This window comes from Drosophila ananassae, chromosome 2L (genome assembly GCF_017639315.1).
Source record: "Drosophila ananassae strain 14024-0371.13 chromosome 2L, ASM1763931v2, whole genome shotgun sequence".
Taxonomy (NCBI): Eukaryota; Metazoa; Arthropoda; class Insecta; order Diptera; family Drosophilidae; genus Drosophila; species Drosophila ananassae.
In genome coordinates this window covers 682,810-709,957 of record NC_057927.1, presented here as the reverse complement: position 1 = coordinate 709,957, position 27,148 = coordinate 682,810, and the positions used below count along the sequence as shown (strand labels likewise).

The following is a 27,148-nucleotide window of genomic DNA, read 5'->3' as shown; positions in this document are numbered from 1 at the left end:
TCGTTATCGTACTACGAACATGGGTGCACCACCGCATTGTAGCTCGCCAATATAGGACCATGTGCTCCCGCGAAGGGGGTACTCACAACGTCTGGTGTACTAGCTCCATCGGTGTGCGACGTGGAATCGGCATTGCTCCGGCCCTCCCCGTTCGCCGAACCCAACTCCGGTGGTTTGGTGGTGTCCCGTTCGTCGATCACTAAATCTATTGGCATTTTACCCTTTAAACACGAGATATACCGATGACAGAAGTTATCGCATAATTCGTGTACCTGCAACGAGACGACAACCCCGCGGATCAGCAAAAAGGTTGGTTGGAGAGAAGAGAGAGAGAAGAGATGATCAGTTTGAGTTGTCTAGGCGGATGACCTCCGCATTTTTGATATTTTTCATTAAGTTTAATCGGGAGGTGTGTGGGTGGTGCTGTTCGGGAGGGGGTGGACTACTCTACGGTGTTCAGGGGCGGGGTTTCCTCCGATAACTTACAGACTAGGGGGATCTTAAGACTAACTTAGTAGTGGCTCTAGCCAAGTTGCATTCACTTATCAGCTGTACACTAGAAGCCAAGCTTAAACATTGCCACTCGCGCTCATCGTAGCGCCATCGCGTTCTTGCCACACTCGAAACCGGATCTGCCTCGATCGCCCCGCCAGACCCCCAGATCCCCAGATCCCCGCCCGAAAATGGCATGCAAATTGCTTTTGATGCGTTGCCCCAGACCCAGCCACTAGGACTGTGGCTCCAGCCGAAAACTGCTGGCCCAGAGACATGGCCACGATGATGGCACTCAAAAATGGCGTAAACACCGAGCCCAGCCGAGCCGGCCCAAGCAGCATAAATATGCAAGAAGAGCCTCAAAATAATGCACTGCCGTGGCCCAGAAGGAAGTCTCTTGCCACGGAGTGGGGCTGGGGCAGGCTGCTTAGCCCCGGGGCACACTTTCAGCCGCGCCAGTCGAGCAACAACATGCAGCACGTGCAACGCTCGCATTAGCCAAGCACCGAGCACCGAGGAGACGACGCATCCCGGCAAGATTGCTGGCGTCAGCAGGAAGGGCAGACCAGCGACAAAACAGACTGCCTTTTAAGCCCTCTGCTGGCCGAGTCTGCTGGCTGGCCCTCTGCGAGTGTGTATGTGATAAAACAAATGCGATAAGGCCGAGTGAGTGTGAGTCAGGCATATATGCAAATATGCAGCAACAAAGAAAGGAATGTAGCCGCCGCCGCAGCTAAAGAGAAATTAATTGCATTGGGCCAGAAGCAGCAGTAGCAGCAGCAACAGCAACAGCAACAGCAACAGCAGCAACAACGACAACCACAGGGTGCTCCATTTAAGTGGGACCCAGGCATTTAATTTACGAAAAAGTGCGCGTTGGTTATGCAAATTGTTTGTTGTTGCTGCCGTGCTGTGTTGCTGCTGCTGCTGTTGCTGTTGCTGCTGCTGATGCCGTTGCCTTTGCGGCCTGCGAAAGCTGCAACTTGGCCGGCTATTAACTTGTTGCCCATTGCCCAAACTTGTCAAACTCGTTTGCAGGCTGGCTTTCAATGTTATTGTCACCAAAAATACGCAAAGGCACAAAACAACAACCAAAATCGATGATTAAAAAAGGCTGCAACTGGTTTATGACAGGACAATGTCAAATTTGTCGTCGCCGATGATAAGCGGCACTGAAAACAGAGCAATAGCGCCCGATCGCCACTGTATCAGTGTCGCATGTGGCACTCCAGCGGAGGCAGTTTATGATTGTCTCTGTAGCTGTCAAAGCGACCATAACAATATCCATAAAGCTTACAATTAGCACGCCAGCAACATGTTGCACAAACCAAATTGATATGTTTATGTTGCTGCTGCTGCTGCTTCTGATGCTTCTGCTGCTGTTGTTGGCCCTTCAGAGACTCGGCTCGGACTCAGACTTTCGATGCCGGCTGCCTGATAACTTTTTGATTAATTTGTCAGCATTGTATGTGACATTTCGAGCGATATTTATGACTGGCCGTCGGCCGGAGGCCCCCATGTTGCTGTTGCACATTGCCGTTTCTGTTGCCGTTGCTGTTGCTGTTGCTGTTGCCGTTGCACATTGGGTGGGCCCCCGAGCTACAAGGGCGACAAGCGGACGTGGAACGGCATCACCATCGGCCAGAGGGCGTTGCTTGTAAATGCTGCCGCTCATTTGTACATCCTGTTAAGCAAAACTTTTCGCAGCAGCCCCATTCTAGCAGCGTCCTACCTCCCCGGCAGCCTCCCCGGCCGCTCCCCACTCTAATCTCGATGTAAATCGCTCCAATCTGCGCTGCCGTAATTCTCGATTTCCGCTTTTAGATACAGATAGCCCGGACAAAGTCTAAGTAGCTTGCGTGTCGACTGCGAGCTGAGAGCTGCGAGCTGCGAGCCTGCCTCCACACAGCCAGTTTGCTAATCTCGGCCTGACATTTAAATGTTTTGTAATTAAAGCTGATAGAATGTGTGGCGATTGATTGAGCCGGGAATGTGCTATGCAGACTACCCTGAATACTGAATACTGAATAGTGAACACTGAATGTCCTACTGCTGGTATCTCGTGATCGCTTTTTGACATCCCTCAGCTTGCATCATCGAGAGCCAAAAGTGTACAGCTGTCGATGGCGATGATGTTGCTGTTCCAATTGCTGGTGCTGTCTTGCTGTTGCTGTTGCTGGTGCCGGTGCCGGTGCGAGATCCCTCAGCGATCTTGGCCAAGCCATCAAAACAAGGCCCCAAAATCGACCGTTGGCTGCTAACTGCTGGCCTGGCTAATGTAGTTTCGTAGCCTGCCCCCATGCCGGCATTCGCCCAGCCGATTCTCCGATCCGATCCGATCCGATTCTCCAGTACCCTGCCGGAATACCGGAGATACCCCCTGCCGGCGGAGAAGCGTGTGCAACTGACCCGACGTGTTCTGTCTTTTTGTCCCACTGTTGGATCGGTCGTCCCACCATTCCACCACTCCGTCCACCGTCGCTTTGTCAATTGCAATGCCTTCTGCTTGATTTTTTGCTCCCCTCGGAGTGTTTTTTATTTTTTCCATTTGTATTTTGTTGTATTTTTTGTATGTGACTCTGACGAGAATTGTCCGTTTGCTGGGGAGCTTGGGAGCTTGGGAGCCAGAGACGGAGACTGGAGCTACAGCTACGAGACTGGGAAACCAGTTTTGACGGACAGACACAAGTCTTGAAAACGTCTTTTTAACTGATTCTGTTCACTGTTCGGCAACAAATATGCACAGATACAGCCACATACAGATGTTGTTTTTTCTCCAGCCCGCACATTTCATTTAAGTATATTTTGTGTTTCTTTCATTTATTTGTTGTGCCTGCCTGCCTGCCTGCCTGCCTGCCTGCCTGCCTGCCCTGCCCGCCAGCTTGTTTTTGTTTCTCGTTCCACGCTGCCATAGTTTTTGTTCTTTGCATTTATATTTATTTTATTCGCCAAAAATCGACCGCTGCATTTTGTTGGCTGCATATAAATGAATGTGTTTTTTATGCCTTATTTTGTTTCGATTTTTTCGCCTTATTTTGCGCTTTCTGTATTTTTTGTACAAGTTGCTACAGTTCTTTGTTGGGTTCGTGTGTGTCGCAAGCTGTGTGAGTGACAAATGACAAAACAAAAACCTGTCGTGGTCTGCTGTGATGTTGATAAAGATCTTGAATGTTGAATGTTGTGTGTGTCTCTGTTGTGTTTTTTGTTTTTTGTTGCCTCTTTCTGGCTTTCTACGGCACAACAGCACCCTGCACCCTGCACCCTGAAACCCATGCAACAAATTGCAGCTGTCCGACTGACTGACTAACTTGGCTTACTGCACTAGTTTTGTTTGTTTAGAAAGCGATGTGCTCTGTGCTGTGGGTAATTAACATTGTCCATCGCACTAATTGCACATTGATTGACTCTCTTTTTCGTTCGATCCCCGATCGCTGATCGCCGTCATTAGCCTATATCTCCCTAGATCTCGGAGGAGATTTCCCCACTCCCCACTCCCCACTCCCCACTCGCATTCCACGGCAAATGACTCTGACTCCACTATATATTCCCTGAGCGTTTTATCTTGTTGGCCTGCCTGTTTCTTTTTGTTTCGGTTCGAGAATGTTTTGCATAATTTCTTACTTAAGACTTAATTGAAAAAGAGTGAAGAACGCGCAACTTTTGGACGGGTTCGACTTCGACTTTGGCTTTGGCTCTGACTCTGACTGTTGTCCGGCTTTGGCTCTCATCCCGACTTCAGTTTCAGTTTCGGTTTCGGTTTAGCTTCGCTCCACGCTTCGTTGCGCATTTGCCTAATTAATTTTCTCGACACAGCAGCACCAACAAAATACACAGAGAAAAAAAAACACAACCGACCGAGAGGGGCGGGCAGGGTAGTCGGCATTAATTACGACCGCGTTTGAGGAACAACTTCCATTAAGAGGGAGACACGCACCCGAACCGCTGCATATTATTTGAAATTAAAACAAATTAGGCAACCTGTAATTTTTCCATTTAGACAATAAAGTGTCTAATAATCAAGTAGGTGTAAGGTCCCTGGTCACCCTACCCCTCATGTATCAACAACAAAAGGGAGCCGAAAAGCGGCCAAGAATGCACTCCATTGTTCCGAAACCTATTCCCTTCCTGGTTTATCTTACGCACGAAAGTGTAACCACCTGCTGGCCAAATATTTGGGTCCAAAAACCCACATCCTGTCGGCCAGGTCGGCCAGGTCGGGCCCCGGCCTTACAACTATTTCCCTCCGATTGGCAATTAATTCAATTTCAGTTTCCAGCCGCGGCTCTGCTTTAGTTTTAATTTAGACATTTTGCAAGTGTATTAGACAGGCCCAGATATATGGTCGCCCGCTGTGGGACGTTGTGGGACATGCCCCCTCCCGCCCAGCGCCCCCGGAACACGGCTCAATAAAATGTCAACACAAATGTTGGTAATTGAAATGCGCGCCCGTTGGCAACAACTATTGGCCGGTTTTTGCTTTCGCGGGCTTTATTTATGGGCCTGCTGGCCGGAGTCTGTGTCTGGGGTCCTCGGTTCCTGGTCGCCTTTTGGGTGGTCTTTTTCGGGAGCGTGATAAATGATTGCCGGCGACTTGGCCGGGACAGGACGCTGGCTGTGGCTGTGGCTGTGGCTGTTTCGCTCCCCGGTTAATTGCAATGACTAAACAAATGCTGCTCCACTCTACCACCCGATGATGTGGCACAAACGCGTGGCAATATTTAAGCTTCAGTAATGCTAATACTAATACTAAGAGGTAGTGGGGGCTTCCAAGAAGGGCGGTACTTACTTTTTCTAACTCTAAAAGGTGAAACCGAAGTACTTGTATTGCTTGCACCATCTGGAAAGAGAGAGAACAGAGTTGGGGTTAGTGGCAAATTGGAGAGGATAATTCTTAAATTAGGAGGCTTTCACACTCTTTTAATTCCATCCGAGACCGCTAATTAAAACATCAGCTTGACATTTGACATTTTTACGATGCTGCTAACTGCTGCTGTGTGGCCTGTTTGGTTTTGGTTATTGTTGCTGCCACTACCGCCAGGAATTCCATTTCAGCCCAAGACATGCCATAAACATTTTTATAGCGAGCGACTGCCACTGGCACTGGCAGTGGCTTTGGCTTTCGTTTCTCCTCCTTTAAGTGAGTGTTACTAAATGCACTTTTAAATGTTCAAACACGATAGCGGATAAAGGGGAGTGGCGACCACAGAGTGGCATGCCACCAAAATGATTTATGGCCAAAGTACGCAGACGCAAGAGCGCTCTTCGAGTCGAGAGAGATACGACGACTACGACGGCCATGGCCACGCCGATCTAAGATCTACGAGGGCAGTGCCAGTGGCTGGGCAGGAGTAGGAGCAGGAGCAGGGGCTCCTGGCAGGGACCAGTCAGTGATTTTGTACTACAACTAATAAACTAATCTGCAAGTGCATAAAATTAGGGCCACCAGAGGCACCACCACCACCACCAGCACCAGCGCAAGTGAGTGGGTAAGTGAGTGACACATTTACGACTGCCGGCAATTAAAATTAGTTTTGCCCATAATCTCTTTATACTCCGGCGGGGCAGAGTCTGCCTCTGCCAGACGCTGCTCATCCTCTGGCCGCGGATATACACACATTTTTTAGCCAACTTGGCTCGCCAGCTACCCAATTGCACGGCTCGTTTTGCACTTTTTTTCCTCCCTTTGCACGCGGCATTTCCGTCTTGATTTACATTCTGTTGGATGTTCGGATGTCGGGACTTGGGATGCTGGATGTTGGATGTTGGATGGAGTCTGTCTGCCGAAATGATCTCTTTCTCGTCCCTTCGTTAGCCCTGACTCATGGCCATAAAAATGTTATGACTCGGCTGCCTGGAGATTAAAAAAGTTGGGAGTTTCCGAGCGGAATCCGACTCATGCCCTACGAATCGAAATTAAATGGATTCTCTAATAACTCCCGGACAGTACAGTCCCCTATTCTCTGAACGAGCTCCCACACCACCTTGCTGGCCGATCATGATCATGATCATGATCTCCAAAGGCATTTGCCTTGGACTGGATGGTGTTGGGCCCTCCGCTCCGCTCCACCAAGGCAAGACGCTGGCCCATTGTTGTTTTCTTATTTCTGCTGCACCCCAAGGCTGCCAGCCAGCCCATTTAGAGAGTGCAAAAATGTCATATGCATCATTAAATCGTTCTGCTTCATAATGTCGTTCGCTTGGGTTCGCCCGCCGCTGCGCCGACCGTCCGCGATCGCCCTCTCTGTCCGCGGACGGGGCCGGGGACGGCATGCAAAAGCCAAGAGCGAAAAGTATGGCAACGCTGTCCAATAAAGTGACTAAACAAGTCAGTCCGCGATGGCGATGCGAGCACAAATGCTCATAAATTGTGTTCGTTGCCGTGGCTTTTGCTAAATTCAGTGTGATTTATTCTAAATAAAAGAAAATTATTCAATTGCCGGCGACGTTTTGGGTCAAGGTGAACCGACCGACAGACACACACACAGCCCTGATCTTTGGCTTGTCAACTTGCTGCCAAGGAAGCTGAGGCAACTTTGTTGCTCGAAAGCTCTTGCCTTTCGGTTAGCTGTCTCGGATGGATCGGATGGCTCGGATTTGCTTTGTGGCTACTAAGACTGAGGTACTTACCAGTGAGTCGACTTCGGGATCTGCGGTATAGTAGGGTTTCTGTGATCTTATCTGCAAAGAAAGAGGATACAAGAGTGGGTTAGTGCCAGAGTCGAACTATTAGCGAAAAGCATGCTTTCCTTCTGCATCTGCCCCCTCGAACGAAAAGTAAACAAACTGCCGTCCCTCTTAGTTTTTGTTTTGCTATTTTATGATGCCTGGCAGCCGATAAGCCTCTGCCGAAACCAAAATATTGTACACATTATAAAGCTACAGCGGCAGCCATAAGCAAATCGGTTCCACGGCGAGCTTGGGAAACGCAACATTTGTGCTCATCAACGGACCCAAATCCAAACCAAACCAAACCAATCCCAAAGCCAGACAGCAGACCCCAGGGCCCGGACCCAGACCCAAACCCAAACCCAAACCCACAACCGAAGAGGTGACGATGCGACTCGCTGTGACCATAAAAAGAGATTCTCGCTTTTATGGCAGCAACCCAACAACAAAGCCGCAAAACACATAGATACCAAAATAACCACACACTTAGATAAAGATCACAAAGGCAATATCTGGCTAGATAAAATGCCACACAGACCGAGAAGGTCATCAAATGCTGTGCGAATTATTTGAAGTCTTCGGTTGTGTCGGTTGGTTATTTCATTTTCGGCTCTCACGGAACTCCGATCCGAACTCGGACTGGGGTCTTCAATGTTCAGTGTTCAGTTTTGGATCTGCAGATGGATAAACACACACCCGCAGCGATATCTTATATAACGGCGAGCGACCTGACCTTGCGAGTGTGCTCGGGCTCGGAGTGTGTAGATTTCCGACCACCCAGCAACGTGCAACAAGGTTGCACTGCAGCGGGAGGTCCATAGATGGATTACACATTGTCCCGGGATGAAAGACATGGCCCTGAAGATACCGTACTGCGGATACTGTGTTTACGACTGCTTTATGGTGCAATAGAGCTCTAGAGACTGCCCAATTTTCGGAGTTCCCTGCCCCACTGATCCCCTAAGAATGCAGATCCGCAGACACAGACACTTGGAGTCCAGCGTCCAAGGCAGTAACGGCAATTGGAAATCAACTGAGGCATGTGCAGCTAATAATTACACACTTTGCACACGACGGCCGGCTGGAAGACTCGTATCTAGATATGTGGGCACTCCGCACACACACCAAGCTATCGCACAATGGTCGTACGAGAAAAACGCCCCATTGTGAGGCAGCCACAACACAAAGCTCGGCCATTGAAGATCGGAGGATTGCAGGCGGGGATGGGGATGGGGGCGGCCAGAGCGGACCACGTTGCGTGCTGGGTATTTTGCAAAAGTGGCTGCCTGTTGGCTTTCATGTTGCATTTTCAAATGCTGGTTGGTCGCTGGTGGTGCTGCACACTCACACTCACACAGCCGCAGAGGCGCGGGCAAAATGGGAACTCGCCAAACTGGTTTCGCTCTATGCAGGCCCGCTGGAGCCGCAGTCGCGCTTTGGCCGGGCTGATATGAAAAGCAGGCGGCCAGAAGTTGGCTGATTGCTGCACGCACCGGGCCGGGGGCACAAAAATGGCTGTCCCGAAAGCGCGGCCCAGGCCGAGGCCCTGGGAAGCGGGGTCTTCCCCGAGAAAGTGTCTCTCTCGGAGTTCTAATTGAAGCTCCCTGCCGAAAGAGGCTGGGGCCGGGGAATGATTTTAAAAATATATAAATCATGTGGGCAACTACTAAAATGCACAGCATGAGACAAGTCTATAAATACAAAATGTTCTTTAGTTGGGGCGTGAAAATGGAAACGAAAACGAAATGGAAATGGGAATGGGGAATGGGAATGGGAATGGGAATGATTTTCCTCCCTGCATTGCGTGGGCGTCTGCAGCTGACAATTTCATATTTATAGTGGCGTATACATATAGCTATATCTACGGTCGTGTATACATACATATATTCTGATTTTGGAAATCTAGTGTGCGGAAATCGTCACGCGCCTCAGCGGAACCTGAGAGCCCGGCCGCACCGTAATTCGTAATCAGTCCCACCTGAGAACCCCATAAATTTCTATTTCTGTGCGGCGTTGTTCGCCGTTCTGGTCTCGTTGTTTGATTTTTCGCGACAGCGCTGTGACGACAGGCGAAAAGAAATCACTACTGTTTAGATACTGTTCTTCGGAGAGCCTCTTTTATGATGCCCATAAATGCAATTATACAACCCGGCAAAAGGTTTACAATGTCGCGTCTCCAAACCGCCCGTGGTGGCCCCAAAGATACCCCAAAGAACCCAAATAACACCCTACCCCTACCCCCACCCACTACCCACTACCCACAAAATAAACACTAAAAACTGAATGGAAAATAAAATAAAAATCGAAACTCACTGGCCGGCGTAGGTGGCCATAAATTTTGTCCACCTTGCGATTGTGGGGGGAATTTTGAAATCAGTTCCATTTCATCAACCACGTGCTATCATCCCCGTCATAAAACGACACACACATACCATAAAAGCGGTGGAAAGTGGACAAATTATGATTCAATCAGGAAATTTCTCAGACAATTATCGAAACAGGAGACGCTGGCGCAGGCGGGCCACCAAATCTGGGACCTGGGTCCATAAAAAGACGGAATGGTTTCACTCAGCCGTCCTCAGGCGGCCCTAGAGCTGGTCTATATTTTTTACAATGCCAATACACGGTTAGGAATGATTTTATGGCCAGGTCGCGAGAGGCTATAAAATCATTCCGAGCCGGGGCGCGAGGAGATAGCCCCGAGACTCGGACCAGGGAGGCAGGGGGGCGGGCAGGCGGACAGGGCACTTGAGTAATGTGGCCATAAAGACCCAGCCCCAGCCCCAGCCCCAGTCCCAGTTAGCAGGCTAGAACTCCGGTCTGGGCCATAAAGCGATTTATGCACCACAGAACCACTACCACTACCAGTACCAGCAGCGACTTTTGGAATCAGCGCGAAACAGTAGCAGCTTTTCGAGTCGAGTCGTCGCTGCCGCTGCCGTCAAACGTCGATCGCCGTTGAGCCTCGGCCACTTGAGAAAAGAGTGCAGTGATAACAGTGATAACGCCGCCACCGCGAAAACATCAACGAGAAGGGGCAGGGAGCAGATTCGCGCGCCGGTGGGAGTTCCGGGGGGAGGAGACAGTACTGTTCGGTACAATCTGGGTGTTACTATTTGGCTCTCCAGCCCAATGGTTGCTCCATTTCTGGCCAGAGTTCTGGCCAGCGGGGGATGTAAGAAGCGAGGCGCCTAAATTGCCGCACGTAGCCACATTATATTATTTTCATTTCGATGTTGCGTGCCACGGCGCCAGCCTCATGCGGGCTGGGCTTCCACCTCCTCCCCGGTTCTAATATAATATTATAAACAAACAGAGAGCGGCTGGTATTTCGGGAAGGAGATGTCGAGCAGCCCCATCAAGATTTTTGGGCCGAGCAGAACAAAATCGGAGCAGTGATAGCTCCGACCGCAGAGCTACAAGGAAGACAAAGCACTCGCTGCTGCTCAGTCACTGCGAAATTGCACTTACCTCAGGCGGCGGGAGCAGAAACCAAAGCCAGCTCCGAGTGGAGACAAAACCGTATCGGGTTTCTCACACCTACACAATGGGCCTGGAACCACGCTTAGGTGCCCAAAAGCTTGCACAATGCCCGGAGACAGGGACCTGCGCCAGGAGGGGCTCTGGGATGTGCGAGAGCCCTCCCACAACTATCGCGCCGGCACCCCTGGCGTGTGCTGTAACCCACTTATGAAAATAACAATAATTTCGTTGTAATACAAAACCGAAATCCAGCGGGAAAGAGCGCTTTATTTGCCTAGCCGATGCCGATGACGATGACGGCGATGTTGGTATGTTGTGGAGCTTGTTTAATGTTGTTGATTACTTTTACCCGCGCTTCGACAAACACAAACACAAACACAAACCGAACCAGAACCCAAACTACTGCCACGAGGAGGCGCAACCAAAGCAAGTGCGCTGTCATTGTTGCTGTTGCTGTTGCTGTTTTTATCTATATCTTTATAATGGGCGCACAATATCGGTAGTAAAACAGCCGCAATTGAGGTGACACAAGCAGAAAGTAGGAACAAAGCCAGGGCCTAGACCAGCCACCGGAGACCCCCGCCGACAGTTTCTGTTTATAACTCCGAGGGGGGACTCCACTCCACTCCACACTGCGCTCCAGTCCGCTCCACATACTCATCAGATGTTTCGGTTTACGACCCAAAGGCAAACGCTGTACGCAGTTGTGGCAGCTACCGCTCATCGACGACCCTGCAGCCGAGAGACTCCTAGAGAGACAGGGTCAATATTTGCACTGCCGAGAGCTGTCTTACCTGAACCGACTGGCGCAGATAGCTGCAATGTAGCCACCAAACATCCGGTGTTTGGCGACAATCCTGCCATCGCTAAGATAAATTCCTGGCAGCAAACACCGCCAGGTTGCGGGCCAAGATCTGCGCCCCGTCCCCAGGACCGTTGACAAGTTCCCCGCCTGTCAATTGTGACACAATTTGTCATCTCGGAGGCGCTCGGCTGTGCTTTGGCTTTTAATTGAGAGCGTTTAGCAGACATCTCGTCTCGAGAGCCGCTGCCCATAAATCATTTCGGGGGTGAGCTGAATTTCCCCATAAGTAACGCCACATAAATAAGGCGGCGGAGAGGAGCACTCGAGAGGCGACTGTCTTCGTTCCCAGCTAGACCAGCTAGATCTCCATGGGCCATCTATCGTAGTGGCTCAATTGATGGGTTAGCCTAATGGGTTAACGACTGAACGTATCTCGCAGACACACACCACTCCGCTACGGTGCTCTCCTGTGTGTATAGAGCTGTTAAAAAGGGTCAAACTACTGAACAAATATTGGGAGTCAGCAGCCCGAAAACGAAACGCTGCCATAATCCAAACACAAACTGGGAAACAGATATAGAGCGAGCAGACTGAGACCGAGACTGAGATACATTTGCTGCAGGCAGTTAACTAAATAATCACATTTAAAGGCGCCAAGTGGTTCCATAAACAAATATTTGATGGAATTTGGAACGCATCTCGTCTGCCAGCAGCTAATGGATCGGTGCTCCGCATGCAACTGTTGAGTAAATAGCATAATCCCTGCCCGAACTCCCCACTTCTGAGGGCAGTGCCAAATGATTTCACGCTGGGCAATTGCAGCTATCGGTGGCAAGCGAGACTGAGATCGTTGGAGTAGCTTGCAACCCCTGCCTGCCACTCCTTTGGAAACAGTTGCACCGCGCGCTGCTCACTTCGCAGGCCGGCATACGCATACAGGGGAGGAGGAGCTGGGGAGTGGAGTAAAAAACATAGCAGAGCGAAAGCCTTTGTTCCACTCAAGAAATTCAAAACCCGCTAAGGGTTGCGATCGCACAAAACCGAAAAAAAGAACAATGCCCCAGCGAGATTAAAAAGGTACCAAGACCAAAACCAAATTCCAAATAAAAAGGTAAATGGTAAAGGTTTCTGTATTTTTTATCATTAAAAGAACAAAACAGCCGGAGCCGTAGCCGTAGCCGGAGCCAGGGAAGCAGGGAATATTGCACAAAAGAGATTAAGTTCCTTTTCTTTCTTCTGGGCCCCGAAACGGAGGATCGGCGAGAAACGCAAATGCGTAGAGATATCTCTCCTACAGAGAGGTCCCTCTCGGCGAAGTGAACATTCCGACGAGGCTGTGCTCCTGCTGGTAACACAAGAAAAGCCACAACAGCAGATACAACTGCAGCCATACAGCTAGCTACAGATACAGATGCAGATACGGAGCGTAACCTTTCATACCTGATTATGAACCGTCCGCCGCCCCCTCCTCTCCTGGACGAGGACGCTCGTTTCGGACGAAATCAGAAAATGCAATTTACGAAACAAAAACCCGGGGAAAGGAGACTGGAAAAGGTAGATAGTCTTTTGTCGGGAAGGGAAGGGAAGGGACGGGAGGGAAACCCAAAATACCAATGCCCATGCCTGCCTAGAGCCAGAAATCCAGAAATAATATTGATTGGCATTACGGCTTAACCTGTTCGGTCACGGATGCAGTTAGAAGCAGCCTCCTGCTCTACCTGCTGGTCAGTCGGCCTCTGAAATGTTGTGACAGTTGCGAGGCAGCCAGACAAATGTCAAGGCCGGCCGGGGACAGAAAGGCACTCCATTAATCTTCGGCCGATCTGACAATCTGACGATCCGACGATCCACCGATCGGAGGGATGGGATGCGGGGCGACTTGCAACACGCTGTCAGCGGGGTGGCAAATCACTTCATCGCATGTCCAAACTATTAGCCAAATGTCAGGCCGCGACGAGCGAATTTAAATTACTCGAAATGAAATCATATGCACTTGCAGCGTGCCCCTCCTTTGTCTTGTCTTGTGCGCGGCACAAAGGAGCAATCTTAATAAGCAGACAACGAACTCTTGCGGCTCTCGTTTATTTTCTGCTCATCATTTGCATCACATGTTGGCTGCTTTTTAAAGAGAAATTATAAAGCGTTTCCGTAGCTGCATCATTAGCAGCGCCAACACCAAAAGTCGCCTAACTATATCTTCAAGATTGGGATCGGTTCAGGGATCGGGATCGGGATCGGGATCGGGGTTCGCCTTGCCTCGACGTGGCGTGGCGTGGCGCATTTTACGCAGTTGCTTAGTCCAAATTAAAGTGAATATATATAGCATAGCGGGAGAGTGAGTGCCAGAGTGCCAGAGTGCCAGCGAGGAGATATATCTATGCAATCTATCTATATAAAATGCATCGCCACAACGGCCGCAACTACTGCGCCAACAGGCAACTAAAAAAGTGCCAAAGCCTTATATTTTTAGCCCCTCTTCTGGGGCGACGATCGCTGCTCCACTCCGCTCTGCTCTGTGCTGCTCTGCTCGTTTGTTAAAATTCGATGGGCGAATGACATTTTTGAGTTATTTTTGTCAGGCCGACATCGTCGAAAACAACCACGAAGACAACGACAGCTCACAGAACGGCAAGCACACTGAATTTCGAACCGAAACCGAGCGGAGGGAACCCGAAATAAAACCAACTGCAAGCGACAACTTAGTTGCCGCCGTTCTGTTCGGCGGATGATCAGCAAATGTCAACTGCGAGATGAAATCGTTGTACTAAGCAAGAGATCGATTTAAGAGCGTTTAACTCTACTTTGATCCAATTACTGGGCTATGAAATCTTCAGCCATTTGCTCGGAGGCGGATTTACGAGGCACTTCGCCGACAATCCGACAAAAGTCCATCAAATCTCGCCAGCCCAGAGACCAAAAAACAGCAAGCATCTTGACGAATGTGACTCGGCTGCGTGTGAGATACATGTTCTTGCGGTCGTTGTTGCTGGCTTTATTGCCCATAGCAGGAGCCTGTCAAAATTCCAAATGGACCATAAATAAAAACATCATTTTCGTATAATGTCGTGGGAGCGGGGGCGTTGCGAGTGTTGCAGTTGTTGTTTGCCAAAAATGTCGCAGCCCCTCGAATGGAGCCATAATGGAGGGCTCCTCGCCGCTCGCTGGCATCATCAGGGTCGTCATCGTTATAATTATCATTGTGATTCGGATTCTCCGGCTTCTGTTTCAAATGCACTCCTCGGTGATTCACAAAAATAGCCAAAGACGCAGCCGCTGCCGGAGCGAAGGAAGCAGGATGTGAGGCAGCTACTTGCAACATTATAATTTGTATGTTAAAACATCGTAAATTATTTAAATGTCAGTGTGTTTTAAGGCCCCTCTGCGGTTTTATGAACTCCGAAAAGGGGCGGCAGGCGTGGCCGAGGAAGTGACAAGTGTGGGCAGAGCCGCGCCGGATTCTGGATTCTGGATACTGGAGTCTGGGGTCTGGGGTCTGGAGTCAGATCGCATATTTGTGACATATGGCGGCAAGGCAGGGATGTGGCTGTCGTCGGCGGGGACTGTAATTAAGTGCAGACTGCCCCGCTCATTGAGGACTGGGACTGGGAGACCCTGGGAGCAGGAAGGGAGAGCGGGGAGGGGAGAATCGATCCTCAACGATCCTTGGGTAATGTAATCCGATCATTTAGCGGCTTGCTTCGTTAAGTTCGTGTGCCGCGATTTTGTTTTTATTTATTTAGTGGCCACATGTGGGCCATGTGTTCTTCCCATCATCCAAGGAGGATGAGGAGAGATTCCCTTTCCCAGCTCGAGCCTCCTGGAGGAGCTGGAGGAGAATCGTCTCAAATTACCGATGGAAGCGGGGCCGGAGCCATTATTCTTCTTACCTGTTTACTGAACATTGCAATATCCTCGTTGAACGATTCGGACGAACAGACATCGCCACCTTGCACCCCGGGCTCCCTCGGCGTACATGTGGCCAGTTCGCACTTCTCGAAGATCAGCGCCAATAGCGGGAATAGCGGATGTCTGCAATGCAAAATGGCACAATAAATATCATCAGAGTTGCTCGGGTTTCGGGTTCGGGTTCAGGTTCAGGACAACATGCAAATGAGCAGCTGCCTGCCCCCAAGGATGTCCTAACCTAAATGTATCTTAGACTCTACTAGTACTATCTGGAAAAGGAAAATCATTTTCAACTCCAATTGTCCGGCCCAGTCCCTGCCTGATCCTTTGTGCAGGACACTCACTGTTTACCAAATGCAAATGAGCAGCTGTTTTTTCTTTATTCCTTCTATTGTGCCTGTGTGTGTACTCCTCCAGTCCTGTCCAGCAGTATACACACAAATAATCCCCCTCTCTGAGTCGGACTCGGACTGACGGATTAGTCCAACAGCCAACATGATTTGGCCGTTTTTTGTGCTCTCCAGGGCTGGACACTGGCTCCGAATTCATTATTTCTTCACGCACAAATTGCACCTGAACAAAATTAGGCGGAGCTCAGCTCGCCGGATGGGAAGGAGAAAGGAGCCCATTAGACGGCCTGGCCTGGAAGAGGGGGAGTGGACCTGCGCTTAACAAACTATTAACAAGAGGCCAGGGCCGAGGCCAAGTTCACAGTTGAGTGCGTTTCGGCCTGGGATCGGGGCCCAGGAACAAAGACCGCCCGAATTTCGGAGCGGCACTCATTTGCGATGACCGGGCACAAAACGAGCAGCTGAAGTCGCTGTCGCTGCTGCTCCCAAGAAGGTGTTAAGCAGAGGCCCCCTCCCCTTTGTCTTTCGATTCGAGGTCTCAGGAGGTGCCAAAAATAATAATAATCACAATAATAACAGGTGCTCAATGAAGTCATAATCACTGTGCTGTGCTGTGTGCCGAGCAGGCACTCGAGCTGGCTCTTCAAACAGCTGATCGATCATCCACGGACTGCTTTCAAAGCAAATATTAAATGTTTGCCGCAAAAAGTGCAGCGGCAAAAAGCAAACAAGCATTCGCCTCAGACAGCTGGCCGGCAGTTGCAGCACATGGAGAGTGCCAGGACACGCAATGACACAACCCTTGGGGATCGGAGCGGCCGACCCGGTTAGAAAAAACGGACCAGAACAGAGACCACAATTTGGCAAATTATCACCCGAACCGCAGACTGCAGCTCGCCTTCGAAGTAGGGATAGGGTTTTTTGGTCTTGGACCTCCCTAATGCCTAAGCACGTTCATGTCTTGTGTCGGAGTCGGGTCGGAGTCGGAGTTCGTGGCCATGTCCATGTCCGTCACTAAACACCTGACACACCCCCGGCCGATAGAACGGACATTTTGTTCGGGTTTTCGGCAAACCCATAATTTGGTGTTTTGCGCAAAACGGCAGAGCACGCCCCTTCCTATGGCAGGATCGCCTCTCCAGGGCCCATTTCGGGGCAGGAGCAGGTGCCTAATTGGGTTAGCCTCTGGAACATGCCCAACGTTTTAGGGACCATCTGATCCGATTAAAATTAATCAATCGATTAGTGGAGGCATCTCACTACTTCAGACTTCCAGGCTAATCTACAAGCTGTTGTGATCTTCAGACGGTCAGGGGCACTCATGCCGAGCGTTACACGCTCCTAATCTCGGCTAGAAACTAACAAGGTCATCTGGGGTCAGTGGAGCCACAGTTTGGGAGAGCAAAGTCCCTCCGCCCGCGGCCGAATACTCACTCATAAATCGCATCCTTATCACGTTTGTGTACTTCGGGTATTGCGCCCATAAGGTGATTACCGACCGGCGAAACATGACTAGGTGTTCCATGACCCCCGGCCCCGGAGTGGTAGCCGTGCATGCCCACTGTGGCCGCCGCCGCGGCGGCGTGCGTCATGTGCGGAGAGTGGTGCGAGGGGAGGCCCTGCAGGCCGGGCGGCCTGTGGCCGGCGTGTGGGTCGTACATGGCCGCTGCAGCAGCTCCGGAGTCCATGCCGTAGCCGTGGAGGCCATCGTCGTACTGCAAGATCGGAGAAGAGAATATTGGTTAGTTGGAGGATAAAGTTAAGAGATTAGTTTAGGATTCCTAAGAGTGATTTTCTCGAGTGCCAGATCGCTTTGAATGTTTCTCGAAATAGAGACCCAGAACCACCAACCTCAGCACGGTCGACCTTGTGATTACTTTGTGGGATATACATACGCCACACACACCGCACACACGGCCAGCAACAAAACACATTTAATATAAATACATTTGGCTTTACTCTGTTGTTTGCTGGCTGCTCGCTCGTCTTTCTTTCGACGCTTTTTGCATATTAATTAAGCGCCAAAAGCAGCAGACAATTTTGAATATTATCAGCTAATCTGTCCGAGCGAGCAGTTGTGCTTGTGATTGTGCTGGCTATTCCTATCGCTGGCCATAAGTTGCTCAAAATTCGAAGCCGCGCAATTGCAAACAGGTTTTTGTGCAGCACCAGCACCAGCCCCAGCCCCAGCACCAGCACCGCCAGCGACTACTCCGCAAATAATAACAGCGCGCTGAGCGAGGGAATCACTTCCCCTTTCCTTTCCCCGGCCCCGGCTGACAAAAGCTAACAAAAGTTCAACTGCTGGGGTACCGGGTATCTGAGTATCTGAGTATCTGTGAGATGTTTATCACTCGTACTCAAGTGGCGTCCGTCTCTGAGAAGCTTCTCCGCGTCCCATCTCCGGTTCACGCTGCATAATTTGGAGGGGCTGGGGGCTCACAGAGGTTGACAAAAAGATTTTTGTGCAGCGACAAGGAGTGATGGCTGCCCCTGCCCCGCCACTGCCTCTGCGAGTATCTGGCAAGTTGAGGTTGATTTTATGTGCCGTCGTTATCAGCCTGGAAAAATCTTTGACGCTAAATGAGCAATTGACTTGGAAGTGCGAAAGGGGGAGCAGCACTTGACTGCGACTTGAGATTTCTTCGACTCTGGATGGTCGAAAATGTCAAGGATTTGCACCTGGCGGGGGGAGGAAGACGTATGGGAGCTACTGTATCTGTATCTATACGGTGAAATAGTGCAGTGCCACTCATAAAGGCAGCTGCTCATACAGACTCGCAGGTGGCTCGGTCGAACTTCCACTGCGATTGTCAACCTCTGAGGCTGGCAATCCTTGAGATACACACCGGAGATTAGTTTAGTTTGGCGAGGCGGTCGTGCTGCCTCCGCTTCTGAGCCGGCCCGCTAGTGTGCACATGCACGAGATACGAGCTGATAGATACAGATACAGAAGAGAGCGGCCGGGTTAGCCGGAGCACGGCTGGCTTCTGGCTTCTGGCTTCTGGCTCAGTTTTTGGTTCAGTTCGCGGGCCCAGTTCATGGCTGTTAAACTATAAAGTTGTTATGCTAATTTTAGTGTTGCCGTTTTCCTTTGTATCTGTATCTGTGTCTGTTTTTGCTTCGATTTCGCTCTCGCCGCCGCGCTCAGCTCGTTTGGAAATAAGGAAATTGCAGAGCAGAGCAGAGCAGAGCCGAGCCGAGCAGTGGCTGAGACTGCAGAGAAGCAACAAAGAGATCTTGAAAATTACCACAATTTGTACTTGTACATAAGTAATGTGGGAATCCGAGCCCCGGAGACTGGCAGAAGAGCGCCCGCCAGACAATGAGGACCAAAAATCAAACTGGCACACACGCCTCGGCCTGGGAGCTTCGATTTTTGGTTATTTGGCTTCGACTCCGGCTCCGACCACTCTGGCCTTTGTTTTTCGGATAACTCCCATGCCATTTAGGCCAGCTTTGATTGATGATCTCCAGCCAGCGCGCCGCTCTTGCCGAGCCATTGACCTTGTTGAACGGAAAAGCTCGGCTCCGCGAGCGGGGAAGAGGGGGCGTGGTGGATCAATAACCAACCACCAAGCCACCGCACCACCGAGGAGGCCCGTGGTCTGATTTTGACAAGTTCAGCGTCGAAAATCCTTCAAAAATTTATGACGCCCCCCGCGGAAGTCGGCAACAACGGGGCTAGTGGGAGTAGTGGGCGGCCGTGCTCGAAACTGTCAGTGACAGGCGCTGAAGGAGTTGGTATTTCTGTACGCTTTTGGGGGAGCAACGCGCTTTCCGGCCCATGTCCTAGTTGTGTCTGTCGGTGTGTGTGTGGCCACTGGTTCTGTCGTGCTCGGGCGACATTAAGTCATTGCTGGAGCCAGCCCAGGGCCAACTATCCGGCAACAACTCAATTGTATTCAGGCAGGGCTTTAAGCGCCAGAGTGCGGAACATGGCGGAGCTTTAACTTCAAGGACCTCTGCTTTGCAGAACAACTATTTACTTTGTGGGCTCTCCCTTAAATTGCCAACACCGGACAGGCAGTTGCACCGAAAATCTGCCTGAACTTGAAACCGAAACTGCTGGCCAAACAAAAACGGCTGCCCAGCAAGGACATTTATGGATCGGGTGGGAGAGTGGGAGTGGGAGTGGGAGTGCGTCGGATTTCTAAAAACGGCGCCCAAAACCGACCGAAAGCCGGGCCGAGAAGAGTTATGAGTGTGCAACCAGAATGCAACCGGGCCGAGAGGCAGAGTGTGTGCGACACCAGGGGGCTGGTGTTTTGGCCAAAATGGTGACAATGGCCGCCATTACACATCGGCGTCGGCATCGGCATCGGCATCGGCATCGGCATGGCCGCCTCCCCCGCCGTGCCCCACATAACTGCCTCAATATGCTGCCGCCCAGCCGACTTGTGTATCGATTTCTTGCGTTCTCGCCCCGCAACACTTTTGCTTTTCGGCCCAGCCTATGGTTTATTGTATTTCTGTGTTTTGGGCTTCATATCGACGGAGAGCGACAGAAACGAAGCTCTTAATTGCGCTGGCGCGGTCGAAGGCCTAATCAAAATTAATTGTTTATCATGTTGTATTTGAATTTCTTTCCATTTCTTCGCATTTTCTCCGCTTTTTTGGCTCTGGCTTAATTAGCAGACGGACCGCAGTCGCAGTCGCAGTCGCAGCCGCAGTTGTAGGTGTGTCCCTCTGGCACGCCCCCTACCCCTAGACGAGCCAGTCACGCCCAGCTCATCGCTGCCCCGAAAGTTTATTTGGTGTTAGACAATTAATTTCTGTTGCGTGCCTCGGCGTTGTTTTAATTTTCAGTTGCAGCTCCAAACACACTCCCCCGCCCCTCCCCCCGAGCGAGCGATATTATTATTAACTTTTATGGCTTATAATAACAATATTATCGAGCAGGCGGACATCAAACGGCGAGCGTTTGACAACGGCCGAGGACTGCTCATTTTTTGTATTTTAATTTATGTCCAAAAACAAATACTCAATACTTAGCACGGGGAATGCGAAAAATAGCCAAGGAATCTGCATATAGATACATAGATATATGGAGGAAAAAATGAGATGCTCGGTAGCCAGCAGTTGGGGGAGAAGCACAAGCGAACTCTTTGGCGTTTAACATTTATCAAAAATCAACAACAAATGACGTCAGTCGCGGCGTTTATTAAATTAAAATGAGCCCCAACCGACTGGCAGACACAGAACTGCGCGATGATTAACAAAAAAGCCAGCGAGTGTGTCCAAAAAGGTGAATTCGAATCTCGGATGGAATCAGAAATAAATCGGAGGCGAGGAATTTAAAAATGTTTCGCAAACACTTCTGGGAACTGGATCGCTTTAAACTGAAATTCTGAATAGGAAAATACGCTCCGAGAGCTGTCACAAAAATGCGATTGTCTTTAAATCTTTAAATATGCTTTGTGACTCGCAACTATCGCCCGAATCCTGCCTGTCAGCTATTTAATTAAATGTCCCTGCCGAGAGGACTTGCCGACTTGCCGACTTCCCAACTTCCCAACTTCCAAGGGGCGAAACAAAAGTTTTGGAGAGCCAGGGCAGCCCCTCCTCCTTCTAGCTCCGCGGCGGGGCCAAAAGTTACTCAAAAATACGAAAATAAATTGCGTGCTGATGGCTCATTTAATTTAATGAGCGGCGTGCAACTTGTCTAAATGATTTTCCTCTACTTCACAACACATTTTTCCGTGGATCTGTTTTTGTTTGGCTGCATGGAGGCACTTTTTCATAGACGGTCCAAAGTATCTAAGTATCTCCGCCAACAGCCATTCCACTTCGACCTGCCGATGAAAATTAGCGGAGCACTTTGGCCTAATGGCGGGGAAATCGCGGAGATCGCCGGAGAAAAGGGCGCGAATTATTTAAAAAAGTTTATAAGATTTAGGCGCGAATGCGAAAAGAAATGAAACTAATGAAAGCACTTCCAACGGCAGCGACCTCGTCAAACTTGGCAACTATGCTGTGTGCTGTGTGCTGTGTGTTTGGCAGAAAGTAAAAAATAAAATAAAATACTACAGCTACGGCTACAGCTACAGCTAGAGCTATAGCACCAGCAGGCACCGACCCGAGAATCAGGCACGCAATTCGATCATTAAACATGAAGCTCTTTAGCACACGGAACACATCGGGATGGGAGCTGGGAGCTGGGAGCTGGGGAGCTCATGTGGATAGGCCCCATATAGAGCCTTTCGGCCCAAGCCCCTTGCAGAAATATGCATATGTAATTTGTTTATAAATATTCCTCTGCCCGCCGCTTCCTACTCTGCCACTCTGCCACTGCCACTCGGCCCTGAGAAGCGTCTGGCGGACGGATTCTCAACCAGGCCCGGGACATGTCCGGGACAGATACGAGTGCTGGCCAGATAAGCGCGGCTCAGTGACTCACGCGGGAAGCTGGGAAGGCCCAGAGCGGCTCACTTAATTAGAAAAGAATGGCAGTCCAGGCAAGGCTGGCCTGGAGATAAGGCCCGAAGAGCCCTCGATCTGCGACCAATAAACTGGCAATTGTTCCACGCTCCCCAGAGCTATGTACCTCTGACTTTTACCCGAAATCCCCCAATAGATGGCCAATACTTTTAATGGCAACCGTAACCCGTAAACAGAAACAGATTTTCCATCAGAGCTGAAATGTTTTCGGCAAACCGCAACACCGTCTGCGGGCTGTGGCCTCCGCCGCTGCTCCACTCTCCTTGATCTTTTCTATTTTGATTTTATTTCTAAACTGAAACTGAAAAACAGAAAAATACGACTGCCGCCTGGCGAGTGGCAGTGGGAGAGGCGGCCGAGCCGAATGAGAGCTCGCACACGATAGACGAATTATATTTTATGCCACAAATTACGCTGCGGTTAACCTTTAAATTAAAATAACACCAAAACAATTTCTGCGCTGCACTCGCAGGCGTTTGAATCGTCGAAAAAATAGGGGCACTAGTGGTGAGAGGGGCGATGATAGAGGTGGAGGTGGAGGTGCCACTGCGGCAGCTGCAGTGCACATTTTTGTACAAATTGCACTGCCTCTGCACTCTGCCGCCCCGCTCCTGCCGCCGGGCGTAAAATAATCAAATTAAACTTATATAGGCGGAGGAGCGGAGCTGCTTCCCGCCATTTTTCGCAGCGCACAAAAGTGCAAATTATAGCCGAGTCATGGAAATGGTGGAAATAAAATTGTAAATAATAGACCGCGAAGAGCGGGGGGCGGCAGGATCCAGCCCAGCCCTGCCCCTGCCCCTGCCAATGCCCCTGCCCCCGGGCGATGTGCAATAAAATTATATGCATCAACTGCTCACAATCGCAGTCCGCAGCGCAGACAGACAACCCGTATATCTCGGAAACCCATTTGACGGAATTGCAATGGCGCGTTTTCGGACTCGGATTCGGATTCGGATTCGGACTCGGGATCGGAAAAGCCCTGCAGGAGAATGGCGGACTAGGGCCGCGGCGAGAAGCCAACCACAAGCGCGAATTTATTCGCCAGCACCACCGAACCCAAAATCACCACAGCACTCCCGCGGGCATTTCGACATTTCGTTTTGATTCTTCTTGGGACTGGCCCCAAGAGCCGCGAGAGCGCCTACCTGCACCACTCTACTATGCCATGGCGGTGCTAATTAGCAACGCACACCACCGCACCACCGCTCCACTGCGCCACAAATAAAAATCAAGTTCACTTCGCAGCTCCCCGATAATCAATTGATAAAGTCTAACTGCGATTTGGTAATACCTGAGCAGCAGTGGCAGGGGCGCAGGGCGGAGACTGCTGGTCACCTGATTAGCATATAATTTATGGTCCAGGTGGACCGTAGGACTGCTCCGCTCGGACCTGGCGGAAGTGGGACGGCTCTTCTAATCAGGCACTCTGAACTCTGGCACTGGCCTCTGGGAAGCGATTTCCGCGAGAGGCGACAGTTTCAATCAAAACTTCCCCACTTTCGGGCCTGGGCCCGACTAATTACATAAGCTTGTTCGGAAAATGACCCGCATAAATCAGAAACGATCTCGAAAGTGCTCCATTAATAAGAAAGAGCCGTATTCCCCGCCGAACTAGAGTGGAAAGTCTTGTGTTTCTGATGCGTTCTGCCCGGCGGCTTCTTGGCGACTTCTTGCCAGGCACTCCCGACCACTTCCCGACGCTACCTCCGATTCTGGCACTTCGAGGACACTCCAGGACCTCTATCGCAGTTCTACCACTAGGACTTACCCTGGGCTGAGCCATTAATGCTCTGGGAGCGACGTCTAACCCGATTTGTGCCACTTTTGGAGCAGGAACAACAATGGGGGCGCAACACACAAATCGACGTCCGCTCCGCCGCTTCTGCTTCTGCTGCTTCTGGTGTCTCGGGCTGGGGTCCGCTTCCTTCTGGCTTAGGGAGTCAGCACTGTACTCGTCCGGATCGGCTCAGTACTTGGGGAGTCTCAGAAGTATTCAGTTTTCAGTATTTCAGTATTTGATTGGGTTGTTGGATCTGGATCTTTGCACTTTACATGGGCTGAAGCTAGTGATTTGTATGCTTCTTGCTTTCTTTCTTAACACAGGCACATTTGTTAAATTATTAATATTATTACGTTTGTTGTATACTTGTTGTTGTCACGCGCGCGGTTATCGATATTTTGTGATTTGCTTAGCGGGAGATCTGTTTAGTTTTTGAATGTTTTTCTTTTTAAGCTTGTTTTCGCTTTGCTTTGTTACAATTATTATTTACATATAACTTGTTTGGTTACAAAAATCGTATACAATTTGTTGGTTGCGGCTGCTGGGCTGTCCTCGGTGTACTCGTGGGAGGTTGCAACATTATATCTTCGCAAGTAGTGGTCTGTTGTCATAACTCCATGGCTGTATCTGTAGCTCCTGCGACCTCTATCCGCCTCTGTCCTCGATGTTTATTTTATGTTTTGTTGATGTTTGATGTCGTATACTCTTTGCTTCTTCGTATAATATGCGCACTATTTATCACAGCTGCTTCTACATACTACGTTACTAGAGATGAACAAATGAAACAGTTGAAAGTGTGTTGTTTCTCGAAGGGGGACTGTGCTTGCGACGGCAAATGGGCAACTGGGCAACTTGGCAACTGGGCGAGTGGCAAGTGGCAAGTGGTATACGAGGGGGATCGACGGGATCCCCTCGGCAAGAAAATCCCCTTCCGCTGCAGTACCTCGGCTTTCATGCACTCCGCGATCTGTTACGAAATACTCAGTTTTTGTTTTCAGTTTGAGTCTAAGGAGTGCAGTGGAAAGCGGATGCGACTGGCTAGCACCTTCGAAACGCGATGGAAAACGCGCGCGATTCCAATTTATTTCGCTGCTCCGGCTCCGGCTGCGGCTACGGCTACGGCAACGGCTACGGCTGCGGATACGGCCAGGTGTGCCAGGTAATAATAACAAACTTCGCCGACGGCTCGGCTTCACGCTTCTCTCACGACAACGACAACGACAACGAGAACGCAACGACAACGCAACGCCAACGCAGACACACGCAACACGGAGGAACACGTCGAGCGGCGTTCGAAGATAAATTGAAAATGGACGCCTGAAATACGGATGGCAAAGATACTTTACCTACAAGATACGAACTACGTTCGCTGGCTTCGAGCTCGCGCTTCGGGCCGCCGCTCTCTCTGCCGTGCCATCTTCCGTCCCTGTCGCTCTGCCTCCAAAGAGAGCTCTCTGCGAGAGCGCGCAACCGAACCGAAGACGAAGGCGAAGCGAACGGAACGAACAAGCTCTGCTCAACACGATCCACCATCCACGTTCCATCTTGTGTCCCGTTCTACCGGTTCGCACCGTTTCGGAGAGAGAGGCCAATGGCGTTGCCATTGAGGCGAATTCGGGCAATATAATTTATTTTGTATGGGGAATCGTCTCACTCCAACGGAGTTTGAGATCTGGCAGCGCCAAAATTTCGCCTAGCTTGTCAATCATTTCAATTCGCTGACAGCCGCGCCGCTCTCTGTCGCACACTCACATGCAACAATTGTGCCATTAAGGCGGGCCAGGCCATAACTCAGGCGGAGCAACAGGGATGGATATAGGCCTTCCCGCCAGGCAACTGTTCGGAGCTCGGTGCTCGGTGTCCGGTGCTCGGCGCATGTCATGTCATCTTCGCCTCTTTTCGCCGCGCTTTGCTCTCGTTTGAAATTTATTTGGCTTTGGCCAAAAGGAGACGGCTTATAGGTTTTTCGCTGCCGGCGTCGGCTTCGGCTGTGGCGTCTCTGCCCGATGCGTGGCGTTGAAAATCAGCAAAAACCAATCCCATTTGTTATTTTCGCTTGAGTGAGTGGCAGTTGGCATCGGGGCTGTGGGCTGGTGGGCCGGTGGCGGTGGGCGGTGGGCGGCGGGCTAGGGAATGGGGCGGGCGGAGAGAAAGGCTCTTGAGCGCTTTTCAGGTGTCCATCAGCTTTCGCTCAGCACACACTCGCGCTCTCTCGCTTGCTCTTGGGGCCGCCTAGGCAACGCCTTCGAGAAAGGCGTGCGAAGGAGGCGCTGAAATGGTGGGGCCTGCTGGAGTGCAGCGCAGGCTTAGTCCTTTTTTGTGGCGATCTGGCCACTTGGCGGCACAAAGGACATGATCCTGTCGTTAGAACAAAGGCTGCCACCCCCTCCGTGCGTGTTCCTGCATGTCCTGCCGGTGGGGAGTGCAAGATCCAACATGTCTGGCTCCATCCCGATACGATATTGCATATTTCCCCGATTCTGGGCCAAACCGCCTTGTTTTCGCCCTTTTCGCCGCTGCCGTGTCGTCGTCCTCGCGGCAGTTTAAAAAGCAGTTAACACATATTCCCAGGCCATTTTTCACCAGCGTATTTTTGGCCCGGCGCTGCAGTTGCCATTACGCCTGCCGGGGGGGCGGTGGGGTGCGCGAGAGCAGGACGAGAGACAGGACGAGAGCCTGGCCGCCGTTTTAGGAAAATGAAAAATAGCCTTGTTTGTTTTCCGGCGCTCGCCAAAAGGAAAAGGATATCCCGTGTCTGTTTCCCTGGTCAGAAAGATGATGTTGCACTTAATCTGGCTGCCGTTTCATCTGGGGGGTGTCTTGTGGCAAGGGGGCATGGGGCAAGTTGGCAAGGGGGCGTGGCTCTTCGGGGGAGTCTGTGTCGTGTCAACACTTTGACAAATTTATGAGACTTTGATTGATTTGCGGTCGCCGGCGAGTCTTGTTTTGGGACTTTTCGAGGCCAACTTGCGAATTTGTGCGGCTTCTTTGGGGTAATTTATGGCAATCGAAAATCAAATAAAAGCGAATCAATTAAGTGCTATAAATTAGGCGAAGTGGGAGGTGGCAACTGTGGGAACTATTCGGGGGGCAGAGGTCAAGGATGGCGGAGATCTCCACCTTTTCCTTGAGTGGAACCAGTCTCCACCTATCTCCTTCCGTGAGATACTTTTCATCTCAAGCTCTTAAGGACGAGGAATTTAATTCATTATTTAGAAG

At 50.6% G+C, this 27,148-nt stretch overlaps 1 protein-coding gene across 3 annotated transcripts in view; it reads right to left on the bottom strand.

The window, feature by feature from the left end:
* LOC6500304 (homeobox protein homothorax) overlaps positions 1-25,276 on the bottom strand; it is a 95,228-nt gene extending 69,952 nt beyond the window's left edge. For all 3 annotated transcript variants that reach the window (XM_032449610.1, XM_014911006.3, XM_014911007.2), the window contains exons 1-6: positions 23,918-25,276; positions 17,140-17,420; positions 15,337-15,478; positions 7,123-7,173; positions 5,282-5,332; positions 87-272 (exon numbers count right to left, since the gene is read on the bottom strand). In XM_032449610.1, the coding sequence (XP_032305501.1) occupies positions 87-272; positions 5,282-5,332; positions 7,123-7,173; positions 15,337-15,478; positions 17,140-17,420; positions 23,918-23,932 (726 nt within the window). In that variant the 5' untranslated portion in view covers positions 23,933-25,276. The remainder of the gene's footprint in view (positions 1-86; positions 273-5,281; positions 5,333-7,122; positions 7,174-15,336; positions 15,479-17,139; positions 17,421-23,917) is intronic.
* Between the last annotated feature and the right edge of the window lie 1,872 nt (positions 25,277-27,148).